This window comes from Lichenostomus cassidix, chromosome 6 (assembly GCF_008360975.1).
Source record: "Lichenostomus cassidix isolate B80296 chromosome 6, HeHo_3.0, whole genome shotgun sequence".
Classification (NCBI taxonomy): Eukaryota; Metazoa; Chordata; class Aves; order Passeriformes; family Meliphagidae; genus Lichenostomus; species Lichenostomus cassidix.
In genome coordinates this window covers 28,452,542-28,479,274 of record NC_139487.1, presented here as the reverse complement: position 1 = coordinate 28,479,274, position 26,733 = coordinate 28,452,542, and the positions used below count along the sequence as shown (strand labels likewise).

Below are 26,733 nucleotides of genomic sequence, written 5' to 3'. Positions count from 1 at the left end.
CCTGGATTGCCGTGCGGGCTGGTGCGTGTGCTGTGAGGGGAGCGGGCTGGCGGCCGGGGTGTTCCCCGCACTGCGAGGCCTCGGCGGGCTGGGATGCCTGGTCCTTCCGCCTGTGGTGTCCAAACCTGCCCCAGGGCAGGGGCCTGGGCCGGGCATCCCGCCCGGGCACCTCTGTGTGCGCCCGAAAGCCTCTTTGGTACAAATACTCTCGTAAAGAACAAGGTTTGGGGCTGTTTGGGTGGTGTGAAGCCCTGGGTTACCCCACAGCACTGCCGGGCAGGCCAGGGCTTCCCCTCACGGGTCGCGGCTTGCTTTGCGATGCAATGAGGTGAACCCCGCAAACGGGCTGGCTGTTCCCTGCGGGTGCCCCGGTATGGAACAGATCCACCCGGGCACGTCCCGACCGGGCACATCCCGACACCGGGCTCGCTGTGTCCCGGATCCCTAATCCCGGCACATCCCGACACCGGGCTCGCTGTGTCCCGGATCCCTAATCCCGGCACATCCCGACACCGGGCTCGCTGTGTCCCGGATCCCTAATCCCGGCACATCCCGACACCGGGCTCGCTGTGTCCCGGATCCCTAATCCCGGCACATCCCGGTGTGGCTGTGTCCCGGATCCCCGCTCCCGGCACATCCCGACACCGGGCTCGCTGTGTCCCGGATCCCTAATCCCGGCACATCCCGACACCGGGCTCGCTGTGTCCCGGATCCCCGCTCCCGGCACATCCCGACACCGGGCTCGCTGTGTCCCGGATCCCTAATCCCGGCACATCCCGACACCGGGCTCGCTGTGTCCCGGATCCCTAATCCCGGCACATCCCGACACCGGGCTCGCTGTGTCCCGGATCCCTAATCCCGGCACATCCCGGTGTGGCTGTGTCCCGGATCCCCGCTCCCGGCACATCCCGGTGTGGCTGTGTCCCGGATCCCCGCTCCCGGCACATCCCGGTGTGGCTGTGTCCCGGATCCCCGCTCCCGGCACATCCCGGTGTGGCTGTGTCCCGGATCCCCGCTCCCGGCACATCCCGGTGTGGCTGTGTCCCGGATCCCCGCTCCCGGCACATCCCGGTGTGGCTGTGTCCCGGATCCCCGCTCCCGGCACATCCCGGTGTGGCTGTGTCCCGGATCCCCGCTCCCGGCACATCCCGGTGTGGCTGTGTCCCGGATCCCCGCTCCCGGCACATCCCGGTGTGGCTGTGTCCCGGATCCCCGCTCCCGGCACATCCCGGTGTGGCTGTGTCCCGGATCCCCGCTCCCGGCACATCCCGGTGTGGCTGTGTCCCGGATCCCCGCTCCCGGCACATCCCGGTGTGGCTGTGTCCCGGATCCCCGCTCCCGGCACATCCCGGTCCCAGCTGGCGCGGTGCCGGCGCGGGCCGCCAGGGGGCGCTGTGGGCGGGCGCGCGGCCCGTCTCGGCGCCGGCGCGCGGCGGGCGCCGCCCCCTGCTCGGGCGGCGGCGGCGGCGGCGCGCGCGGGGCGATGGCGGACAGCGCCAGCGAGAGCGACACCGACGGCGGCAGCGGCAGCGGCGGCACCGCGGGGCCGCTGTCGGGGGGCGGCCCGGGCGCGGGGCCCGGCTGCGGCGCGGCGGGCGGCGGCGGCGGCGGCTCCTCGGGGGGCGGCAAGGCGGGCGGGATCGTGATCTCGCCGTTCCGGCTGGAGGAGCTGACGAACCGCCTGGCCTCGCTGCAGCAGGAGAACAAGGTGCTGAAGATCGAGCTGGAGACCTACAAGCTCAAGTGCAAGGCGCTGCAGGAGGAGAACCGCGACCTGCGCAAGGCCAGCGTCACCATCGTGAGTGCGGGCGGCGCCGCGCCGGGCTCGGCGGGCGGGGAGCGGGGGTGTCCCCGCCGCGGGGTGTCCGCGCAGGGCGGGCCCGGCCCCGGCCGCGGCCTCCCCGCCGCCCCCCCGGCTCCCTCCCGGCTCGCCGGGACGAGTCACCTCGGGCGGGCCCGGCTGTCAGCGCCGCCCGGCCGGGGGGCGCGGGGGACGCGCACAGGTGGGGTCACCCCGCGCCCTTCGCGCCCCCGCCGGCACCGGGAGGGCGCCGGGAGCGGAACCGGCGAGGAGCCGAGGCGGTTCCCCCGGCCGGACCCGCGTGGCCGCCCGGGTCCCCGCGGGGAGGCGGCCCGCCGGCCCTCCCTGCCCGGTGTCCGAGCGGCTGCGGCTCGGGGAGGGGCCCGGCAGGGGAAGGGCGATGCTCTGTGTTCCCCTGAAGTTTCTCAAAGTAGAGATTTCCTCGGAGTTTAAGTAATCTGCGGAGATTACGGATTATCTCTTCAGCCGTCACCTCTTCGGCCACTGTGTAGAAGCGGCGAGCTGCAGGAATAGCGTCTTGGTCATGAGGAAGTGTTTGATTTGTTTGTAATGTTTCATTAGTTGTGGTATTTCCAGTTATTTGAAAACTCATTAGAAGTAAGACCCTTAAAAATAATGAGAGTAGCGCACACAGCACTCTGTCCCAGCAAGAGCTCAGTTCCTGGTTTATGAGCACTGTGAGGATAACTTGGAGTTTAACACCATTTTATGCGATGCTGATAGTCATGAATCCTCAGTAAAGTGCATATCAAAATACTATGAAAATAATGTTGTATTCTTCTCCATGAGCTGGGGAGTTAAGAGTTTAAATGAGAGGTATTTTTGCTAATTCAGTAAGCCAGAGTGATTGTTTAGGTATCGTAGTGGTCATGGCCTGCTCACAAAGTAGGTAACTTGCTAAAGACCGATTAAAGGTAACTCTGATACTATCCCGTACATCCTTGCCCAGTGCAGGCGGAGATGTCTTAGAAGAGACCAATTCCACCTGCATGTGCTCACTCTCATCTCATTTGATTTTTTCACAGGGGGTACTTTGTTATGAGCATAGTCTGTGTTCTGTAGATACTCAGCTTTTCCATTGTCAATACATCTAGCAAAGAAATGGAGCTTGCCTAGGCATACCTCTCATCTGCTCCCAGTAGTAAGCGTTCAGTGTCAAGCAGGATGTGGGCCGGAAGAGTGCATGAAATACAATACAGAAGTAATTTATTCAAGGATGACAAATATAGTGCTAGTCGGGGAAATGTGTGCTTTGTTAATACTTTACAAGAAGAGAATGTGCCTTAATTAGGTAGTGGCGGAGTGCCTTCTAATGTTGAAAGGGGCTAAGGCGCCTTGTCAGTCAGACATTTTCTCTCTGCCTGTTAGAAAAGGCACAGCATCTTTCTGAACCCCTGGTAGGTGTATTGTTTGTAAACAGCTTGGAAAAAATGCTTGTGTGCATTAAACTTCTGGCACTGTCTCTAGGGACTGATCATCTTACATTTCCATCAGATTTTCATTTACAAAAAGGAAGTATTTTTCTTAAATCTGAAACTCTATATGTTTTTGACATCTTGGATAAAGAGAAGAAAGGTGTCAGACTTTAATGACAACCTGTAGGCTGTCTGGAAAACCGACATCTTTAGCTGATGCTCTAGCTTTGGTATGCTAAACTGTGTGCACAACTGAGTAAACCACTTCTAATTCAGCAAGCGGCAAAATAATGAATGCAAAACATAACTTTTTTTCAGGCCACTGAGACCTTGTGCTGTGGTTTGCATAGTCCTTAATGTAAACACATTCGCAGTCAGAATACTTTGTTGTGTGGCTCTAGTGTGCAGGTGACTGGAGATGAACTTTATTGGAATGTTGAAATACATGCCTTTCTCATGTAAATGTAATAGGAATAGAAAATTTTCTGATTGTCTGCACTGAAGGTGATTCTAAACCTTTGTCAGTTTTCTCCTCCACCCGCCAGCTCCAGCTCCTCACAGTGTTGCTGTGCTGACAGACGGGCGCTGTGTACAGTTTCCTGTTGTGGGCATTGTAATGACACAAATCAGCTTTGATTTTTATCAAGTGTTGAGGACAAGCTGTGAAGCACAAATGGAACTGACAGGTAGCCAAAATAGCAGGTGAATGACTAAACCTGTGTGCTGTAGGTGAAGGTGACTCCTCCAGCCACACAGCTCTTCAGTGGCAAACCTTTCACTGATCCAGTTGTTTGAGCCTCGTTGTGCAAGGCCACAGAGACTCTTTGCTTTCTGCAGCTCCCACCATTTTCTGTAATGATTTTGAATATTTTCTCTTTAAGGATTGCCAGTTTGAAGGTGATGGTCTTCCTCTTTCCTCTTGTGTCTGTGCTAGTGTAAGTGTTAATATGACATTTCTTTATGTTTGCAGTATGGTTGGTGTCAGCATGGATATATTCAGTTTGGGATTTACCAGAATTGCTTGCCACATAGGATCTTACTTAGCTCTATTTTGTAGTTAACCCCTGTGTCACAGGGTTGGAAATGAGCACTGATTAAGCGTAGGAGACCTACATTCAGTAGTTGCACTTGGACAACTGACTGAGAAGAGGTGTTGGCTTGGCAGGCTTGTATGCTCAGTAACTTTGTTTGTACTCTCATCTAAAACACATAAAAACAAACGCTGCTTTCAAGCTGAAATTGGTAAAGCCAGCTTGGCCTAAGCATACGTCCAAAAATATGTGCGAGCTGTACTCCTTCCAGTAGCCTGAAATGTAAACGAAATTATACTGCTGTTCATGTGCAAGACTCTGAAAGTAAGTAAATATATGTGATAACTTTATCTCACCTGCTATTATTGGTAAGGAGCAGCGAGAGAGGGAGCAAGGCAGGGAGAAAGCTGGCGATATTTCAAGTGTTCTCTAGCAGTGCAAGAGCATTACATCAGCAGATGCGAAGTTTCGGATCAGATATTAAGAAGAAATGACTGAGATCACTTGAGCCATTTGCGGAGGGTTCATTTATATGTATTTAGCAATCTCTATTGTATGATCTCATGGTGTATTTCTGCAAGGTCTTTTTTAGGAAATGGAACGGCTGGTGCCTAAGTTGGGAAAAAACAGGCACCTGAAGGTCTGAGATGCTGTGCATTTAAGATGAGAAGTAGTGGGTTTTGGTTATAGTGCTGCACTACCAGGAGTGGATTTCCTGTGTGAGTTTTCTTAGTTTTTTGGTGAAAATGGTCTGGCAAGGAGATGTCATGTTTAATTGGCTAAGCCTGGGACAGCACAACTTCGGTGGTTAAATAAGAGTACCATCAAACCTGGTGGTGGGGTTACTGCTTTTCAAAAGATTGAATTGATGCATGTAACAAAAGCTGAAATACTTCAGTTGGATGTAGGTCTGTCTTGGTCAGGAAGTTTCTCTTGAACTTGGTAGAACTTGGATTTCTAGCTCCTTTTTTTCTGTTCTTCAGTGTTTAATGTAACCAAGCCATCCTAATTCAGTAAAAGCTGTGTAGTCTTTAGCTGATACTGGAAGCTTTTTGGGTTTTTTTGTTACTGTTTTGAACTGACAGGTCTCATACAAACAGAATGCTGCTAAGAACAGAAAGAGTTTCAGTCCCTGATTGCTACATGCTCGCTCCGGGATGTTAGATTCGGTAATTTAATTCATGTAAATTGGCCTACTATAGTCAGACATCTTCAGTGGAGTTAGAAAATTAAAATATAATAAGCCTTACTCTGTTACTTAGTTTTTTTAACTGAGGTGAAGATGGAGTGTTTGAGAAGCATTAATTTAAAAATGTTCCTGCTCCAAAATGCTTGATGTAGCAGTTTTAATGCATTGTACAACATTTAACAAGAACACCTCTCTAATTTGCCCCAATTTTGCTTTGTAGGGAAGGGAATTCTCCTAGAAATCCTGATTGGTGGTGCTGTGTGGATCCCCAACAGGATCATCATTTCAGATGAGCCAGTCTGATCCAAAGTGCTGATGGCATATGCTGGCTTTTGTGAACTTGCCATGAGTTATCACTGTCTAGTAGTGCCTGCTACTGCACTTGCTGCCAGGGAACACTGGGATGTGGGACTGCTGTGGGTTGTGAGTGGCAGTATTTTACTGTGAGACCTCTGCTCTCCTTGTTTCTGTAGCTAAACCTGCACTCTGCACCTTGGCTTCCAGCTTAACTCTTCTCATTCCCTGAGTGCTGACAGAGGGCAGTTGCATTTCCTGGCTTCTCAGCCTCCTCTGCGATTCTGCATAGCCGTGTGAACAGCCTCCCACCTGTTGGGAGGAACAATAGGAAAAAGACCCTTACTCAGCTCCTGTTTCCTCGCCCCCTACTTAAATCCTGAAGAAAGTTGTTGCTTTCAATAACAGCCATCCCCTTAAAGCAAACAGGCTTTCTGGTACTTGCAGATCTGAAAAATCCTATGTGCTGTTGTAGACTTTTTACAATTTTCCCAATAACAACCAGACTTGGATTCTGGAAGTAAATACAATTTTGCATTTTGTTCTCAATGAAGTGTGTGGAGGGATTTGTGTGTGTGCATGAGATCTGCTGTGGTGGGTCTTCATGGAAAATGTCAGCCTAGACAGATAGTTTGGGGAAATGAATGGGTGTGCTGCATTGTCAAAAATCTCCTGCAAAAATGCTTTTTTCTTTTCTGGAGTTTGCACTAGAATTTCAAAGCAGAACAGCTGTTCTAGTACAGAATATGTCTATTAATAGTAGAAGAAAAAGGACAGGATAGGCTATCTGAACTGAAATAGGAACTTTTAAAAGGTGCTGATAAAGGCATGGGGGTGAAAGAAATAAATCAATTAGTTGCAGTAAAAAGCAAACCAAGAAAGCAAAAAATCAGTATTTTGCAAAATGTATCTGTGAATCTGTTATTTACTCTTGATTTTAAAGTAGGTCTTGCTTGTGTGAAAAATACTCACTTGCAGTTCTGTGATGTCTTTTGTAGGTATAAGAAACCTGCTTGGGGCTTTTGTATCCAGCTGTGTCATTTATAACTCCTGTTTGTAGCTGGACTAAACTAAAAGTAGCTCAAAAATAACTTATTTTAGAAATGCTTTGCTTACCTGCTTTTTAGAGTAAAGACAGCATTGTTGCTAATATTTTTTAGCAAATTCACATACCATGAAAGTTCATCTGAAATTTTTCAGGCAAGTTTTTCCAAGAGCAGGCATATAGGAAATGACTGTCTTGTATTTCGGTTTTACATTTGCCTCAGATTCTCAAGAAGTTTCTGTTGAACTTCTACAAAATGTCTGCAAAGGAAAATGGAAGTTTAATAATGCCCTTTGGTGTTAGCTGCCTTGGCCCTTGGGGTAGCATGGTCAGCACAGAGCTGCTTTTGCTGCGTGGCTGCTGAGCTAGGAGTAGGAAGGTGAGGTAGCATCTGCATCCCTTTGGTAGCTACACACAGCCACTGGCATATCCACTTCCCAGGCAAAAACATTGTCCATGTGCTGTTAACAGAATGTTACTGGGCTGTGTTGTAGGCCTTCCTCAATGCTGGTTAAAATATAAGCAAGCAAAAACCACCAAAAAAAAAGAATATTTCTGAATTGGATTCAAATATAAATCAACAGGAATGCTTGTACTTCCAGGGAGTTTGAGGCTTCAGAGATTTATTTAATCATCTGCTTTGATTTTTTCGCATGGTTTTGTGAGTTGTTCCCACATTGAGCCCTGTTGCTAACTTTGAAATGTGTTTTTGGGAGGGGTATCCAGTTTTAATTTGAAGACTCTTGGAGGTGAAGAATCACTGTGCTTGGAAAAGCTTTGGTGTCCTGCCTCCTGTTCTTCCCATTAGCTTCATCAAGGCTGAGCTGTGTGTTCCTGCCATGCCTTTTGGTTGGGTTAATCAGTCTTCTGGATCCTCTGCTTTCTCCTCATGAAGATACAGGCTGTAACAGGCAACTTTAGTTTACACTGACAAACTAAACTAAGCTCTCAGGCTCTGAGATGCTGGAAATCCAAAGTGTTAATATGATGCATTGGTCTAGTTGAAACATCCTTTCCTGCTTCAAATTTGCACAAATGTTTCTGATAGCTTAATTTGAAACTTTACCTATTTTTATATTTTTTTTTTCCATCCAGTATGGTCAGTTGTCTTTAAGGAGCTTGCTGTTGTGTGTTTTGGCTAATTTGGCAGAAATAGAGTTGCACACGTGTGCCTCGTTCAGGTCTGATTTGTACTCCTGGGTTGTCCAATAGCACTTGCTTTGGTGCAGAGAATTAATTAATTTGCAGGGAATATTTTAAACTACATCCTGCTTAGTACATGTTGGTGAAATGGAATTTCCCACTGTTGAGCATTTTTGAGGTCAGTAAGCCACTTTGGAAATCCTGATGTATACTTTATTTTATAACCATTTCTAAATAATGTTTGGCATGTATTACTAAATCAAAAACTCAGATGGGTGCCTTTTACACACCCAACACCTTTGTGGTTGTCTTTATTACAAGTAGTCCTGGCTGAAAGATGACTCTTTGCTTATCTGCCACAACTTGTTCTCTATAAAACCATGCTGAATGACCTGTTTAATGTTTCTGTCCTTTATACAGCAAATTAATTTGTTTGCAGGATTGCCATTGGGTTGATACCAAACTCTGATAACCACCTAGTTTTGCTTGCCTTTAAATATTATACAGCAACTGTGCTTTTTTTATCAGTTACTTTATTGATGTTCCCATATTTAATAATGGTGGAATGTCTTCAATCAGTAGGAATACTGGTATATTGCTCTGTATTACTTTGGGGATGAAAGTGAAATAAGAACTGAAATTGTAAAGTACATTTGGGAATTTTTAATAAGGCAAAGTTCTTGTTTCTGTGGGCTTGCTATTCTGCATAGAAAGTAATTTTGCTTTTCTCTTAAATTAACTTTCTCATTGAGGTTGTATCATGAATTCTGTGTTAGAACTGGTTTGTAATCAGCATTTATTTTAAGAACAGTCTTTATTGTCAGGTTTGAACATTTACTGAGACTCAGGGCCATTCTCTCTTGGTGTATCTCCAGTGACTTAAAAGCGTTTTGAAGGAGAGAGTTGTTTTGGTTTTTACTGTGTACACCTAACAACAGGTTTGCTTTCAATTGAATAACAAAAATAGTTATCTGTACTCCTGCTGTATGTCTGCCAGACATTTTTAACCTTTTTTTTAGTCACTTGTCCAAATGACTGTTGAGTTTTGCATTATTCACATCAGCTGATTTAGGTGATAGAGAACCACACCAAGGTTTTCAGAGCTTCTAGTGCTGTTGCTGATCCCAGTATTAGAAAGCCAGTATGGACAAGATTTTAGAATAATTTTTAAATCCTGGAAGTTCTGTACTTTGTTTTAGTTGTGGTTTTGACTTTAATGGAGTTTGAATTTTAATACTGATTTCAAAGGATGAAGGAAAATTATTTCACTTTATTAAACTCTTTCTTTTTTCAGGGTAGGTATGTGGACTTCTGTGGTTTTCTTGTACTTGTTAATTCTGTTTACTTGCTCTCATCGCTAGTTTCCTCCTGCTGCTGGTACTGTCTTTAGTTAATGTTGAAGCTGTTCTTTCCCAAGTTCTTAGTTTTAAGTGTTGGTATACATGGGGTGTATTTTCAGCTACAGACTCTCAGTGCTAAAGCTCTGTGTAGTAATTGAGCAAATAATACTGATTTGTGGCACAGAGCTGTGCTGAGCAAGCTTTCACATCTGCTAGAGACTTCACAAAAGGTTTTCTTCTCACTACACCTCATAAGGCTTGCTTGGGTGGGATTCCAGGTGAGGACTGGAAGCACTGGAAGCCATGGAAATGATGACTCTGTGGCAGCTGCAGACAAGACTGATCAGGCAGCTGGGCCTGTGGGGTGCTGCAGGAGACTGGAATGCCAGTGTCTCACAAACAGACCTTGAAATGTGATTGAAATGAAGAAATGAGATGGTGCTCTCCTTCACAGGAAAGAAAATTGTCAGCAGTAGACATCTGATGTATTTCAGCATAGCCTGGTAAAAACTGTGAGAGAAACAGTTGCTTTGCTGCTCTTTTTTGGGCCAGGGGGTAGGAGGAAGTTGCTGAATTTAGCAGGAGAGCAAGAGGTGAATCCTTCCCATCTTGCTCTTAAAGAAAAAACCCGACAAAATAAAGGAGGACAGTAGGGACAAAATGTACAAATGGAATTATGCAAAGGATTTGGGATCCAAACAGAATGAGTGGGAAAGAAAGAAAGACATGCTCTAGAAGAAAGGCAAAAAATACAATATAAAGCAAGCTCCCCTGGATGTATAACAGAAAACATTCTTGTGATGTGTTGCTTCCAATACAGCAGCCTGGGAATGTCCAGAAGGGAACATACTGAGTTTCTCTTCTCCAGTCAGGTCCTTCTGTCTGACTGAAGATGTGTCTTGACCTTTAATTAGGTGGTCTGTTATTGTCCCATTTAAATATATGGGATGGAGAGCAAAGTAAAAATGAAGGCAAGACATCTGAGGTGAAGTGTTCCACAGTAAAAATGTAAAGTGTCTTAAAGCAGGGAATGGCAAATTACAGATGTGCAGGTTTCACATCTGTTTCTGGGGGTGCAAGGGTTACTTTTTGGAAGCCGAAACAATTTTTACAGAAATACTGAAGCAATTTCTAATCCTAGCACTTGAGTTATAATTATTTCAACTATTCAGTTAAAATACAGGCATTGTAGGCTAATTGGTGCCTATGGGGACTATCCTTTCAGCTCCTGAGAGTCCTCTATCCCTTCATGCATTCCCTTGCAGTAGTTTTTTTTCCTGGAAAAAATGGTATTTCCTCAGCTCAACTGATAGTCTAATTGATGGATAAACTCTTCAGAGAAGGCTTTTCTTCCCCTCTAAACTCTGAATTTTACTTAGTTTGAAATTTCTAATATTACACACAATCTGGTCTCAGTTTGGGGAGGGCTTAGTGAGGTAGATGAGCATCTGTTCAGCCCCACTGTAGATGGAAATGGCCTAGCAGTGTTACAGCTATCTGTCAAGTTTCCTCAGATGCTTCAATTCTTTAAGCTGCCTAAAAATATGATGTTTCTGCTTATTACTGTAAAGTCTTTTTTAAGACTTAAAGCCAAGTTCCCTTGTTGGTGGTGGTGCTAATCATATTTAAAACTCCTACCACATATATAAATAATTCCCACAATGATATGCTTCGGACCTGAGTGAAAGTATAAATGTTTCTTAACAAGTCAAACATGATAAAACCCAGCAATGTTTAACAAGCCATAGTATGGAGTTATGCTTTTTTGTGTGACTTACAGTTTAATTTCTACTTTTACCAGGTGGTGGGATTTCTACTTTGTTCTACTTCATTCTCAAATAAACAGCAAAAGCCACTATTATGAAATTTGCAGAATGCAGGGGTTTAACCACTACTTTTGCAAGAGCTTCAAAGTGGATGTGTTTTCCACATCTGTTAAAAATGAAGAGTAGAAATTTTGTCATGGCTGGTGTTGCCAGGAATTATTAATAAGCAAAACCTCTGTCGTCACAGGCCCTGAAATCCTGGTTGGGTCAAGAAGAGGGACACTCTCAAAGTCTGTTTCAGACAGTAAATTTAACCTGAAATATAGATCTGCAAAAAATTCCTTTTCTCTGAATATTGAGACATATAACTGGAATGTCCTTGCTCTGTGAATGGAAAGGTGGGTAGGCATTTCCTAAAACTTTCTCTGTGTTAGACCTACTTCTCCCATTCTCTGTGGGGTGAATATTCGAGGATGATTGCATTCACCCACATCCTGCAAATCTCTGTTTGTAGGGGCCAGAGACAGAGAATACAAAGCCAAAGGATGTATTTTTTCATATTCCTCATCATATTTTCATACACTACATTGATAAACCTGTTTCTTGTCTTGAAAGCTTGAAAAGAGATTGCTCTTTGGAATACTGCGGTGTGTACTGTGAGATGTCCAAACCGTAGAGTAAGAAAAAAATAAAAAACTACTCACCTACTCCTAGGAGGGGTAAACAGAAATACTTGTTTGCTGTGATTGAGCTCAAGCTAGTGTGCCTGGACAGTGAGGTGGTTAGTGCTGTGTTCACTTTGTGATTATGTTAGTTTGGTTTAGGACAAGGTACTATTATAGTTAATAGCAAGTTTTGTCTCCAGCACTTGTTGATCACTGTGAAAGTGTTTCTCTGGAAAGCCAGTGTGTGTAAGAGGAAACTGGGGAGATTTTAATGCTCTTAAGAGGTTATTTGTGTTGATTGGCTAAGGACACCTTGCTGCTGTGGGGAAAAACAATGCCATCCCTAATGATTAGCTAAGCTCTATTTAAATTAGTCATATTAAACAAACGAAAAGCCAACAATCCCATTTCCTGCCCTCCCCACAACCAAATAAAAGGGGTTTAAGTGTTTTAAAGAAACTGAAGAAATTACATGGTAAGCATCAACAGTTTGAAAACCCCATAAATGGGTCTTGATCTGGTAGTCTTTATCCCTAGTTTTAAAAAACTTGAAGGAGGGCAGGTTGATTGATGTAGATATACCAGAGGCTACACACTCTTGAAAGGAAGATTTACAAGTGCTGAAAGCCACTTTTACCTAGAAGGGAAGGATGATGAATACCCAGGCAGTTGGTGCTCAGGACTCAGTTGAAGTGAGAAAATTTGCAGTCTTCTGCCTGGGAGCAGGGAGAGTTGCTGATACCTGTGGCATGCTGGTGGCACTGCATGGGACATGCCATGCAGCAGTGGTCTGGCACCTTCTGCCTGGAAAAACTGGGTAAAACAGAATTACACTTCAACTCTTATTATGTACTGTGATGAAGAAGAACTTCTGTTTCATATTTACATACTTGCAAAGAGTTACCTGGACTATATGAAGTGAAGTAGGTTTTCATGAAGGTTATTTGGGGGGTGACTGTCAAATCTCTGTTCACTGCTTTCATTTGTGTCCTTTTGTTTTCAAATAGAGAAATAGTTGTGGCTGCAGAGCTACTTGTAACAGGAGTTTGCTGTGGTTGCATTTTGAGCAGCAGTTTGTTATTTTAGAACACAGCTCGGTGCCTGTTAGCACCCACATAGCTCTGAACAGAAGCTGTGTATTAAGTTAGTCACCTAACAGTCTGCTCTTCTGTTAAATCTTTTGCTGTTCCTGCTCTGAAATTTTGGGTGTGTGCAGTTTTGAGTTTGCTAATTGGTCAGTCCAGCAAAGTGGACTAGTTAATGTGTAGTTACATGGAAGATAAATGTTGATTTATCAGTGGGCAGAAAACAGATTAAAAAACATTTAAAATACATTAATTTAAGAAGTGTTGATGCATTAAACATCTGATATCACAGAATAAATTGGACTGGGGTGCTACATTTCTCGTAGGTTCTAGTACTAATAGTGGTGTTGCTGAGATTTAAGCTATTGTTGATTATTAGTTTCTAAGTAGCATAACAACCGATTTCATTGAATTTGAGTATTTTAGATGCAGGTCAAACAAACCACAGGATTTTAAGAAGATGGTTATTCCAGTGATCACACAGGCTGTGGAAAATAATTGACACACACCACCTCCAACAAAACAGTATATTCTACAAGATTAGCTATAAGCAATATGACCTTTTTTCAGTCTTTCATGTGAAGAAGTCTGTGCACTTGAAAATTGAGACAAACTGAACATAAAACTACAGATCTTGTTACTTGTTTATGTGTGTCTTTGACATGTCGTTTAGCAGTTTTTATGCTGAGGCTGAACAAAAGCAAAACTTGGTTCCACATGGTTCTGTTTTCCATTTGTTTTACACTATTGATTAACTAGCAAACTATTTCCAGTACAAATAAATCCAGCAGTAAAACAGCAGTGCCAGTAGAAGTCAAAGAGTAAAGCAGAAACTTCTTTCTAGTAATCATCAGTAAAGGATTAATGGAGATATTTCAAACTTTGGTTCAGAGTTTGATCTGACAGTGTAGCTGTATTTTCTCTATTGGCTGTTGTTGTCAATGTAAATCTTCAGCTGGGTACAAACTAGCAAAGTTGGGGAAGTCCCTGGCAAAGCACGTGTCATCTTCTGGAGGAAATGTGTTGCCAAAGCTTTGTGCTGGGAATGGTCCTTTGCCTGTGCTGTGTTGACGCAGGAGTTGTCTAACAGAGCCCCATTCCTGGTGCCTTCCTGGCTGTGTTTGCATGGTCAGTCATTGCAGCCCTTCTGAGGAGCATTTAATGTGTATTTCGAAGCAGTATTTTGCTTGTATGCAGTGAACTTGAGGACTTAGGGGCAGTGGGTTTGTTTGTGCTTATATGCACTATATTTGTTTTAGACATGACCTGGAAATCCACTGGAAATGCAGCAAGTGTAGGAAATGTGTGGTGCTTGTGCAGCCATGGGAGCAAGGAAGGGCCTCATGAAATAGAGCCATTTGGAAAGGTCTGTGGGCCAGATTTAATTTTCCTGCTGGGTCATTCCTGCCTTGGCCTGTGACTTCTCTTGGCTCAGGTTACAGCTCTTGTGTGCTGGAAGCAGAGACTCCAGCCCTGATAACTGTCTGGGAGCTTGTTCTACATGATGATGTTTAAGTGAATGAAAAATAAGAGCTATAAAGCATGTGTCTAATGAACAGTCAGATTCTTAAGGTTGTCATTTGAGTGTTCAAAATAGGAAGTGTTTAATGTGTGCCTATACAACCCTGCTACTTTTTCCTTTATGGTGCTTAATTACCAAATAATCTTTGGTTACATTAAGACTTCCATAGCAGTATGTGGTCATGGTTAAACTGCTAAGTGAAAGTTATTGATACATTTTTCTAGGCCCTATCTTGACATTTCTTGGTCACAGAAAATGTAGCTTTTTCACATGCTGCATTTTCATTAATTACCAAATGCCAGTACTTAGATATAATAAAAACCCTTGAAGAGTACACCTTTTTTTTCTGTTTTGAAGAAAGTTGTTTAAATTATTTTTCAATTATGTAAGTAAATTTAGGAATTGATTATATTAATTGTGAAATTCATGTAGCTTGTTATACTTCATTTGTAATTAGCCAAATGCATTCATTTTATAAATATTTATGCTTGTCAAATGAGCTTGTTTTCATAAATTGCTTATTTCATTTTTACTACCTGTATGTTTCAGTTGTGCAAGACTTTCAGGTCAACATCAAGATGCAGAGAGAGGTGTGTACAAATCTGAAGTGAAATGGGTTTGCATACCATTAAATAATTTACTTCATTGCTGATGCGAAGAGATTACTTAGCATGAAAGAATACCAGTGACTTTAGTGTTTAGGAAGCTGGTCACTTCTGAGGGCTTTTCACAGGTGCTATTCCCAAACCACAACATGTGTGCACCTGAGTTTTTGAGAGAAGGTCCCATAAGGCTGCATGAGCAATGTTGAGCTGAAAACATTTGACTGTGGTTAAAACTGACTTGGGAGAAAAATGTATTTCTTGTGTTGTTTGAGCCAGCTCATTTCTCTAGTCAGTCTGCATCCTTTGTGGATTTGTGTGGCCATATGCTGGATCACTTGGTAGGCATCGAGGGAAAAACTTGCTGTGCCTGGAGTTAGTGGCAGGAGTGCTGTGGCAGAGGCATTCTGACATGTCTGGCCACAACCTAATTGACCTTTTAAAAAGGAGGGGGATGGGGGATGAAGGGGACAGAGAATTTCCAACTATAAATGGAAATTGAAAGGAACTGTATTTTAATACTTTAAGGGTGGCTTATAATAAAGTTATTCCCTTATTATTATCATAAAAAACAGATATCTTTTTTGTTCCCTCTTGGGGCAGAACTCATCTACTGAACAGTTGAAATATAATAAAACTTGTGCTTTGAAGCAATTCTGCATGTGGCTTTAATGTCACACAGTAGGTAATGTTTAGAGTAGTTGAAGTTCTCAGGATGAGTTTCAGTAGTTAATTTCTTTCTTCCTTAGTGTATTTTGAAAATAACTTTTGGTAAGCTTGTAAGTTGGTGATTTTTCTTTTTTTTTTTTTTTTTTCTTGGGGGGGGTCTGTTTATTTGTTTGTTTGGTTTTTAGAAGCCAACCAACCGAAAAAATACTTTGCCTCCTCATCTGCCAGGTTTGTGTTAAAAAATATTTTAAAAAAAGAAAAATCAGCCCAGCGGCTTGGGATTCTGCAGGAACAATTCAATGGTATTACTGGTTGTTTGGGGCTTCTAGGAGATACTGTATTCCCAAAAATAAAAATGCACGCTTCTTCCTATTGCTTTCTTACTCCTGAAAACTCATCTTAAAGAAGGGAAAGGAAAAAAAAAGAAAAAAAAGTACTTTTATGTCAGAACAGAGGAAACAACCCTGGAGGTTTGCCATAGATTAGACAGGAAATCACACTACAAATTGACCCCAGAACTTGCATTTCAGCTCACCACTTCAACCACAAGAGCATTCACTCTTTTCTCTGCAGAGAGGCCACCCAGCTGAAAAAAGTACCTTTACTTGGGTGGCAGGAAAGCTGTGCCCATATCATTACTGGGGCTTGGATAGAAATTCCTTGTCCTTCAGCCCTTACAGCCAGGAATGTGCTGCTGGGTAGTCACTGCAGTTGGCAGTAGTGTGAGTTCTTCTCTGGGTTGCTGTTGACTTCTGCTCTTGTGGTGGTTCATGTTTCTCCTTGTCTGGAAGGCACATTTCATGCACTGTGGTCATTTCAGATGCAGCTTGAAGGTTTGTAGGAAAAAAATAGCTGCACTCTAAAAGTTTCTGCTTTAAGGGAACAGTATCAGCAATGTTGATGGCATATGTAGATCGGTAGTTTTCTGTATTGTTTTAACCTGGTGCCAGAAAGTGTGGCCAGAGCAGTCACTTGAGTTAGTGCTGCTAGAGGAGGAGTGTGTACTTCAGGAGAGCTGGGAAGCTTAGATTTTTTTTTATGCAAGAACTGCATATTCTAAAATCATGTAATTGTAACTTCCTGCACTTCTCACCCTGTTTACCTCATCCTGTTTAGTAGGACTGTTGGGAAGGCTGCTTTCTGAAGTGACAGCTTCAGTTCAGTGTAACATGTGCAGAGGCTGAGATCATCTCTTCCCGAAGCTGTCCCAACCCTTCAGTCTATATTCAGTAGCAAAGATTGAATTTCTTGTGTCTGACTGAGCTGCTCTTCAGCTCCATCTACAGGGTTGCATTGTTCATGGGTCTCGTCAGCCAGAACTGCACCGGGAAAAGATGGATGAATGGTAAAGAGGTCATGGTGGCTCTTGACATAAAGATAAAGGACCTTCAAGGGTGGATTAGATCAAAACAATGCTTGGTAGGCTGTTTCCAACAAGATTCCCGTAAATCTTGTGTCACCTCTACCGTGGATGCTACTGGAGACAGGTGATGTTTGTCAGCATGCAGGCTGGGCATGCTTGACATCTGCCTTGCAGGTGGTTGAGTGTAGGTGCCTGGAGCAGTTTGTGAAACATTTGCTACTGAAATTGTCTGAAATGACACCTGACACTAAAAGGCAAGAACATGTTCATGTCATGCCAGTGATAATGAGCTGATACTGACTATGGAGTAGGTATTAATTGCATTGCTTAGCTTGCTTACTTGTGCAGGATTAGGAAGGCCTGATACTGTGAAGTATTAAGAGCATCCCACCAGAAACAGAAGCTGCTGCTGCTTGTGCTAGAACCAAGAGAGCAGAGGGAAATTCAGCAGTGTGAAGCTGGTCTACAAAAGGTGCATTTGCAAGAAGAACTGAGAGAAGAAAAATATTTTAACACCAAACCTTTCAATTTATGGCAGTATATGCAGCGTGTGTAGTGCAATTCACTTCCTAATATGGTATTTAGTTACTATGTAAAGTTTAGGACTAATACGTTTCTTAGTTCTTTTAAAACTACTTGGAATTTAAGCTCACAAGCACAGGTTTTTACAACACTTCATGTATCAGTTGTACTAGTGATCAGGATTTCACAAGCTTCTGCAATAGAAATAATAGGATTTTTCTTCCTCAAAAATATGAGTGGTTTTTTTGTGCTTTATATCCATGGGGTGCTTTTTACCTCCCTCTTTCTTGATTTCCTGCGAAGTAACGTGGTAGCCCTTGCATTTATGGTCTTGACCACAGTAATCACACGTTTTCCTTAGTGGATACATCCATGGAATGCCCCAAGTTAGCTATGCATGGAGTTTTGAGACACAGGGGACAGGTGGATATGACTTGTTATGCAGAAAATCTGTGGTGAAAGTAGATTGCTTGTTTCAGGTTTCCAGAGATTGACTGATCAGGTGTTACCATTTTGTATCACTCAGTGCCTTAGCAATTTATTTTGTGTAGATGTGTGTGGTTGCTGCTGTTCAGCTGAGAAAATCATTCTTTGTGTAAGGGAGGCAGATATGATCCTACTCAGCTTTTCCTGGGGTCCTGCACACTGTGGGCACAGGGGTTGTTCCAGGGCAGTTCCTAAACAGATACAAACTGTGGCTACTCCTTCCTGTTTTCAGCGTGCCAGCAGACTTCCTGTGTGGCATGCCAGCTTAGGAAGCAGCTCCAGGAAAGGAAAATGGGAGGAGGAAGGGAAAGGCTTCATTTCTGGGTGTCTCCTCAGCCTGTGCTGGCCTGCTGCCTGGCCTCATGGACTCCCGTGCAGGCACAAAGGAGGGGCATTGGCTGGGACAGGGAGCTTGGCAGCCTGTGCTCCTGTTGGCCTGAGCACCCATCGTTAATGTGACACCAGGATCTGGCTAACAGCGTTGTGCAGGCTCACTGCTGTAATAATGTGATTTTAGAGCTTTTGACTGGTGCAAAGCATGAGCAGAACAAATCTGTGCAAGTTACAGATGGATAGAAATCAAAGCATAAATACCCTCATTCTTTTGTTTTTCAGAACCAAATGCTTTCTAATTTAATTCTAGGTAAGCTTGGTCTGTGTTACTGTCTTTTATTGTCTGAACCATTGAAAACCAGACACAAGTAGAAATCTTATGTAGTGAAGGCAGTGGAGGAGTTGATTTTGGAACAGTATGCATGAATTTTAATGATTAGAGGACAATGAGCCCTTGCAATTTGACTTGTTTACTCTGTTCTGGAATGTCTCTGAAGACATAAGATGGTTAGTAGCTCTAAGTAAAACCACATTTAGAAACTGATAGATAACGTTATTCAGATCAGTTAGATTCCAGGAGTTTTAATCTTCTGAGGTGTGAGCTGACAATGTAACATTTCTTCAGACCTCTTGGACAACTCTATATTTCCTTGGTGTGACAGGTAATAATACTGGTGCTGAACATGCTGGAGCAGCAGTTCTTTGCTGTGGAGTTGCAAAACATTAGAGAGGAGGTGGTGTGCATGACCTGAGCTGCTAAGCTAGTAAACCCTACCTGACTTTGCTTTTTCTTTTCTTTCTTGTTTTTCTCAGGTTGGGTTTGTGCCAGCTCTGGTGGTGACAGGGAGAAGGGAGCTGGTGGAGGATAGCTAGTAGGAAAGGGCTGTGAACAGAAAGCAGTAGAGATGGGAGAAGACACAAGAAGGCAGAGACAAAGATGTGAAGAGAATGACTTGATGGAAGGAGGACTCAACTGAGGAATTTCCAAACCACTGCTTTAGATTTTATGATATTGGTGATATCATGAGGAAAATTTACAATTCTCCTATTGTTTCACCAAATTTTAAGACAGTTATGTTCTTTAATTACCTTTTCTCTTAGACATTGAAGGTGTCTAAGTAATTGGCTCTTAGACCACTAGGGAATGTATCATTCCAGTTAAAAGATCACTGACACAGTGAAATCTTTCATGCATTTTCCAGTGTACAATAACTATAAAGAGATTGTTATTTTGGCATTTTGGGCAGAAGATTATGGAAGATAAGCTTTCAGTAAAGTGTCTCAGTTCTTAAATTTTCCTCTCTCTAATTTTACTGAAATAAAGCTTGCAGAATGTTTGCATAAGCTATAAGCTGGTATAATTTTATTAGAATCAGGGCAAACCATATGTGCAGTTCAAGCAAAGGATTTTGTTGCAGGGAATAAAATCACTCCTAACACTATCTTGCCTCATTTGTTAAATGCAGTATTTCTGTCATTCCCTTTTTCTAGGCTTTGGACTGTGGAATTAAGGGTTTGCTCTACCAATTTGTAGCTGTGATCTTTAATTTGCCCATGTGAAATATCCTTCATGGTCTTTTAGAGCAGGCTTTCAAAAGATCACTCCTGTGTTCCATTTACCAACTTTATATGTAAAAAACATACAAAGATCTGAACTGTAGGGAATGCAAGAGAGCATCTCCCAGGCTGGTTTTCTGTGGAGCAGTGCAGGGTGCTAGCAGAAAGCTGAAATGGAAATTGTCCCCTCTGGTAATTCTGTGTGGATTTCAGAAGATTTCACAGTAGCTTGGCGTAAAGTTACCCCAAGGCATTTTTTTTTTAGTTGCTGTAGTGGAGTAGCAGTTCTGAGGAGTAACATACTTGTTTTCCTGGTGGTTGGGTAGGAATTCCTGTGTGAGGAGCCATGCTGCCTGTGGCTCTGCATATCTGGGTGAAAGAAGGGGAGCATTATTTGACTCCTGGAAAGCAGAACTCAGTGTAAGGGATCTGAAAAGAAGGCACAGTGGTGCATGCAGCAGTCTGAGCTGTGCTTCAGCTCGTAATGGAAAACACTTAGAGAGGAGTTCCTTTTTAGGAATAAAGTAGGTAAAAACAAGGATTTGTGAATCTGTAATGCTTTTATAAAGTTTATAATGTTGAAGATTTTCTGTATTTGGTTGGGTGGAGGCCACTTTAAAGCACAGTTTAAAGTGCAGTTTCTCAAGTTAAAAGGCTGAAAACAAAAATGAAGAAAGGTGCTATCATGTTATAAAAGAGTATGGTAACAGCACTTAGATTCATCCTACAGGCCTTCAGGATGATAGGCATTTAAAGGGGAATGGAATAATTGCAGCTTTTTTAAAAGGAAACTTGCTCCCTTTTTTCTCAAAACTGTGTCTTTTTTTCACAGCAAGCAAGGGCAGAGCAAGAAGAGGAATTCATCAGCAACACTTTATTTAAGAAGATTCAAGCTCTGCAGAAAGAAAAAGAAACACTTGCAGTAAACTATGAAAAGGAAGAGGAATTTCTCACTAACGAGCTCTCAAGAAAACTGATGCAGGTAATTGGTGTCTTTACTGATGTTTCTCCCAGGAGGCTCAGGACTGACTGGTGACTGAACTTTTGTGTTTGCATGACTGCACTCTGAGGGAAGTGGTCAGGTTGTAAAGCTGACAATTGATAAAAGCAAAGTACAAGAAGTGTAGTGAGTAACCTTTTTTTAACATGTTGCTTTAAAGTTTGCATCTGCAAATTCAGCTTTGAGAACCTGCAGGTTTGTATACTGATGCAAAAAGTGGGTGTAGCTTGCAGTACATGTTAACTGTCTTCCAGACAAGAGTTACTGATTAATTTAAAATGTTAGTGAAACACATTTTTTTTCTGGAGTATTTGATATTTAACAAGAGTCCTGAAATATTAAACTTTTTAATTTATATACAAGAATGTGCAGTGATGCTTGAAGAAGACTTTTTCTGTAAGTTTATCGAAACTTTTAATGAAACAGTTGCTTCTATTGAGTTAAAACACATCAGTTTGATGGTAAAAGTAAAAAGTTGAAGATGCTGGGACAATTTGTGGCAGAAAAACTTCCTTTCATTATCTAAGTTGCTAATTTTTGTAAAATGGGTAAGTATTTGTTGGAAGTGTTGTACATGCATGCTGTGTTCTTACAATCTTGCCTAAATACCTGCTTTTGGCCTCTGTAGGAGACAGGGTGCTAAGTTAGGGAAATGGTTAGTGTGATCTGCCTGAGCTGATTTCATGCCATTAGTTCTAAGCTTTGTCATGAAAAACCAGGCACTTCAAAAGAAGCTAATTTGTATGTTGTAAGCATTGCTGTGTTCTGCAGCTGGGGACTGAAGGCATGTTTAGCCCTGCAGTTAGGAAATACAGTGTTTGGAAACACCACTAGAGCTAATCCCATCTGGTGCTTTTGTTACTGAAAACTGGGCCTTCTCTCACTTTGTCTCTCTGGTGGCTATTATCACACAGGAAGCTTAGTAGCAAGATAAAATATCCCTTACGTGGTAGTACTATTTCCCCTTGCTGTTCTTGAGGACTGACAAGAATGTTTCTAAGTAAGAGACATGTTTGCTTTCTAAGTCATACATTTTCATGAAAAACAGAGAAGCAGATGGCAGTAAAAGAGGGGTATCAACTGTTCTTTCCTAATTGAAGTAAGATGTGGCTATCACTATAGAAAAAGCTTTCCACTGGAGTCACTTGCAGTAAAGGGAGAATGGTACATTGAGCAATATTGTTTAATTGAAAGAGAGATGTAGAACTCTGTTACAGAACCAGGTTACATGGGACTGTACTACACATTGTAAAGAGAAAAGTAAAACTTCCTTTAAAAGTAAAAGCATCAGTTACACCTGGTTTGTTTGAAGGGTGTTGAAGTCGTACAATGTCCTTGCACACAAATTTATACTAGAATTCTGCAGCAACTAAATTGTTGTATCTAGTAATTGCTTGAAATATGCTTAGCCTTTTCCCTAGAATTCACATGAAATTATTTTACCAAGTTTTTAAACTATCTCTTACATTCTTAAATTGCCAAAATTATGCAAAATAGGCTCACAGATTACAAAGAGAAACACAAACTTCTTGTCGACCTAAAAGTACAATTATTTTTATTCTTTTTTACTATGAACTTTCAGAAATGGTCCTTTGACTGTTGCCCCAAAAAGAAAAAGGTAACAATACTGTTCTCAGAATGGCCAAGGGGATGCTTGGCTTGTTGTAATGTATGAAAAAATTCAAGGGCATTGTGCTGTCCATTGGAAACCCTTAAAGGGTGCAAATTCATCCTCATTAGTGAGAGAAAGATTCAGAGAAGCATCTGAAACAGAATGCAGACATAAAACTGAAGTTATTCTCTCCTTTTATACAGCATCTGGAGGAAATCTTCAGTTCTGGATTCAGCATTATCCCATAAATACCCAGCTTTCAGCAGGCAAGCTGCAGGTTTCTGCTTAGAGAAAGTAGCTGTATAACATAACTACAAGAGTGTGGAGGTAACACCTGCAGCCTTAGATTTCATTCCATGTGACCTTGCTGTAAGCCTCATTTAGCCTTTGATAAACATGGTTATGTCAACCAGAAGAGTTTAAAATATGGCAATTCGTAAATGCACCTGTGTTCCAAATTGTTCATCCCGAAGCTGTATCATTTCTCTCACTACCATTAGGTAGCAGTTTTTAAAAGTAAATTGTGAGTTTTTCCTTTATCTGGATATTAACCCAACTAACTGGAAAAAGAGAATAGCTGTCAGCATCCTGGTGGTGGTGGTGCCTGTGAAGGGTGAGTGGCATGGGATTTCTTGCTTAGAAGTTCACCTGAAAACTGCAGTGCATAGAGGAGATAAGGGTTATATCAAAGCTCCTCCACAAGGACAGAGCTGAAACTTGGTTCCTTTCATGGCTTGTGCATAGGCAGCAGTGGTGTTTCTGTTAAAGGCATAGGCTGCAAATACTATTTACCCTTCCTTACACTGGTCAGGAGGTTTTGTTGTCCATGCTTGTAGATGACTTTTCATACCTTTAGAGTGGCTCAAGGCTTGCAGTACGGGTGGAGCCCTTGTTTTAAAGCAAACAGTCTAATATTAAACTATTTTTCTGTTTGTGTGTATGCTGAATGCAGATCTCATGGCTTGATAATGTCTTTGATGTGATAAACTTGCTGTGAAATGCAGAACCAGAGTATTGATGTATTCTCATGAACACCAGTAACGTGGTTGGCAGCTTAAAAATGATACAGAGGAAATGGTCCCTTCCACTAAGGAGCTTACCTGTAGAATTAGAAAACATTTGAATATTACCATATATTTCCATGAAAGTAATTTTTCATTTCTCTAGAGATCATGGATTTAGTGATTAGAATATTGGTGAGTTGCAGGCAGTTTTCTAAGGTAGCAACGAATTGAAAATAAAACTTGACATCGGATATAGTTTTCTGAAAGTTCATCTGTTGTTTGAAAGTTTTGATTCTTCAGTTATGAATCCTGGAAATTATATATGTAAACTGACAGACTAAAAATGGGAGAAGAGAAACTCCTGATATCACCAATAAACTCATTTTTTGGAAAAGAGGGGATTATTGGCACGTATCACATGATCAGCTTAGAGTTTATTACGATATCTTTTCTATTATGAGGTAGTCTTCCCATCATACAGGTGTAGTGCTAAATACCTGGTTAATGTTTTTTAGACTAGGAAGTTAAGATAATTACAGTTTCTTTTTTTTTCGTTTCCTGAGATTTGTGAGTGCCAATTCTTACCATTACCCACTAGAGTGTAGCAACTGTGTCTTTATTAGGAGAATAATGAACTCATAAATGCCCACTTCTGTTTTTGGCACCTTTGCTCTGGAGGGAATTCTGGCTAAATTAGATGCAGACTTTGGATGAAGACTTAACCAGGAATACAGTAGACTCCAGCTGGTTGCTCCATTGTTCTTTGGGATGAAACTCTTAATCCTTGTGTTTGCCAGATAATGTTGGTCTGACCTGGAACTAGACTTTCAATATTCATGCTGTCAGACATTGTGCATCAGATGGCTTCTTGCTTTTTGCATGAATAGCGGAAAAAATTGCACGTGAATCTGTTGTTTTGTCTAAAACTGCGTTTTGGAACAGAGTAGAGGTGTACTTCTGCTAAACTGCATATCATTTTCACTCTCTCAATTTTCCAAGTATTTGCAACTCTGTGCCACTGTCAAAATTGATGCCACATTATTCTGTTGAAAGCCACCCAACAGAGGGACTTTTTTCATGGGGCCCGTGTGTTTGCTGCTTTGTAGACCTTTGTTTGTCACAATTGTAGGGGCTTATGCCTCACATTCAGCCTGGCCTGTGGAATGAGCTCCCAGAATGTTAAAGCAATTTCAATGTGAGAGCTGCCTGCCAGAGCTGCAGTGCTCCTCCTCTCCTCACAGCCAGCAAGAATCTCCCAGTTCAGCACCATGTGCATTACTGTTATAAAACACTGAGTGACGTCAGGTTTGCAGTATCATAAGAAATTAATATTGAAACCTTTTACTATATGCCAGACTGACTCTAAACAGACACAGTAGCACACAAAAGAAGGTGTTCTCAGTGTACTAATACTGGCTTTTTATAACTGTCTGGCATTTGCTTTCACTGCCTCTACAAGCCAAATTAATAAATGTACAGTTTTATTAGATAAATTTCCTTTGTTTAGCATAATTAGTAATTTTCTAGGCTGAATGTTGCAGGAATGAAGGAGCACATGCATCTCAACAGAGACTTTCTAGTAAACAAAAGCTTTTTATCACATACATTCCTGACAATGTTCTTACAAGCCTTACATGTATTTACTGTATTTTCCTGTGTACTTCATGTAATTATATTTTTGTTTACCTGATGAAGTCTCTGGGAAGCTTGGAACAATGTTTTTATAGCATCCTTAATCCTTAGTCATTACAGAATGGTAGCAGTATTTTGCAGAATATCATTAGAAGTGTTTTGATGCAGCAGGCTCTGTTCTTGGAGCAGTGGACATAGACATGTTGAGTTACTGTTTTGAAATTTAAAGTAGAAAATCTGAAAAATTAATCTTTTGTGAAACAAGGCTGCTCCAAAGAGAAATTTATTTTTTATATTGTTTGATCTTACAAAGTCAGTCACTTTAAATTTTGCACCAGGCCTTTTGAAAATCAAATTCAGATTTTTTTCCAACACCCTTATATTTTTGGAAGCGCAAATTGGTCCAAGTATCTGTCGTTGAAAGTAAGATGTTACAACATACCAAGATAATAGCATAATGTGTAGTCAGGCAAGTTAAGTAATTAGATTTCTGTACAGAAATGTTTCTTATGCAACTCTGATTCTTGACAATTCTTTAAAAAAATTCTAAGTCTGTAAACATAAGCTATTACCCTTCCTGCTCTCCAAAATACCATGCATCAGCTCAAGGATGCAAATGGGATTGTGCGGAATAAACAGAGCCAGCTCATCTAGCATTTATTTGACGAACATCTGGACTTAAAAAGGAGGCAAACTGCTGATACCAATTTGTTAATAAATAGGACTCAGGATGCAGCAAAGGAAGAAGTGGACAACTGTTGAGGGCCTGGAATACTGAAAATAGTCTGTACAAGGTCATAGTCTGGGGGATAAATGAGGGCTGTTTTTTTAAGGGACAACTTCATCCACTTTCTCCATTACTTCATAAAAACACTTTCCACTATGCCAGAAATCAGCCAGTAGGAAGGCAAATGTGGTCCTGCATTGTATCAGGACATTTGCTTCTGCAGAGAGAGAGTACTGCTGTAATTGCTTAGAATTTAAGTGAATAAGGCACACAGTCCTGTTGCTAAGCTTTGTGTTTGATAGCCCCATGCTCACTTCACACTGTTTTCTGTCTCTCTTGCACCAAACCCATCTCTAATCTTATGTAGCTGAAAATTCTCCTTCAGTTCTCATATACCATTCGAGGTCAGTAAGACATTGACATCAAAGTGACACATTCTAACACATTTTTTTCCTTCTCTTTAGCTGGCAGGTGTATCTGTAGACCATTGTTACTATATTTAACAGTTGGAGAAGTCTCTTAATTTACCAAGTAAAATAAACATTATCCACCTGTGTTTTACCAGTGGATATTTTCTCACTGTTAGCAGTTCTTTTCTTCAGCATTGAGGTTTTAGCAGTAACTGGATTTTGGTTGTTTTAGTTTGTTTTTGTGATCAAAGCAAATAAAAGGGAAAAATTATTTTACCCTATATGAGTGACAGATACCACTCCTTTATAATGGGAGGTGTTAGTAGTATTTTTCTCCCTCTTTGTAAAATGAAGCCAATATTGTCTATTCTAAGAGTCTTGTGTTCTGGTGTTTATTTAAAATTGTGAAAAATAAAAACTCAGCATTGACAAGCCCTGAAAACACAGTTAAACCCCAAACTTCTCCCATAGGTATGTTGCCAAGTAGTTGCTGTCTGCC

General features: G+C 42.1%; 1 protein-coding gene across 2 annotated transcripts in view; it reads left to right on the top strand.

Moving 5' to 3' along the window:
- Positions 1-1,447: 1,447 nt before the first annotated feature.
- The window catches only part of CCDC6 (coiled-coil domain containing 6), a 51,344-nt gene continuing 26,058 nt past the window's right edge, over positions 1,448-26,733 (top strand). For both annotated transcript variants that reach the window (XR_014852997.1, XM_085064217.1), the window contains exons 1-2: positions 1,448-1,798; positions 20,682-20,831. Coding sequence is in view for 1 of the 2 variants with exons in the window: in XM_085064217.1 (XP_084920343.1) it covers positions 1,484-1,798; positions 20,682-20,831 (465 nt within the window). In the remaining variant the exon portion in view is untranslated. The remainder of the gene's footprint in view (positions 1,799-20,681; positions 20,832-26,733) is intronic.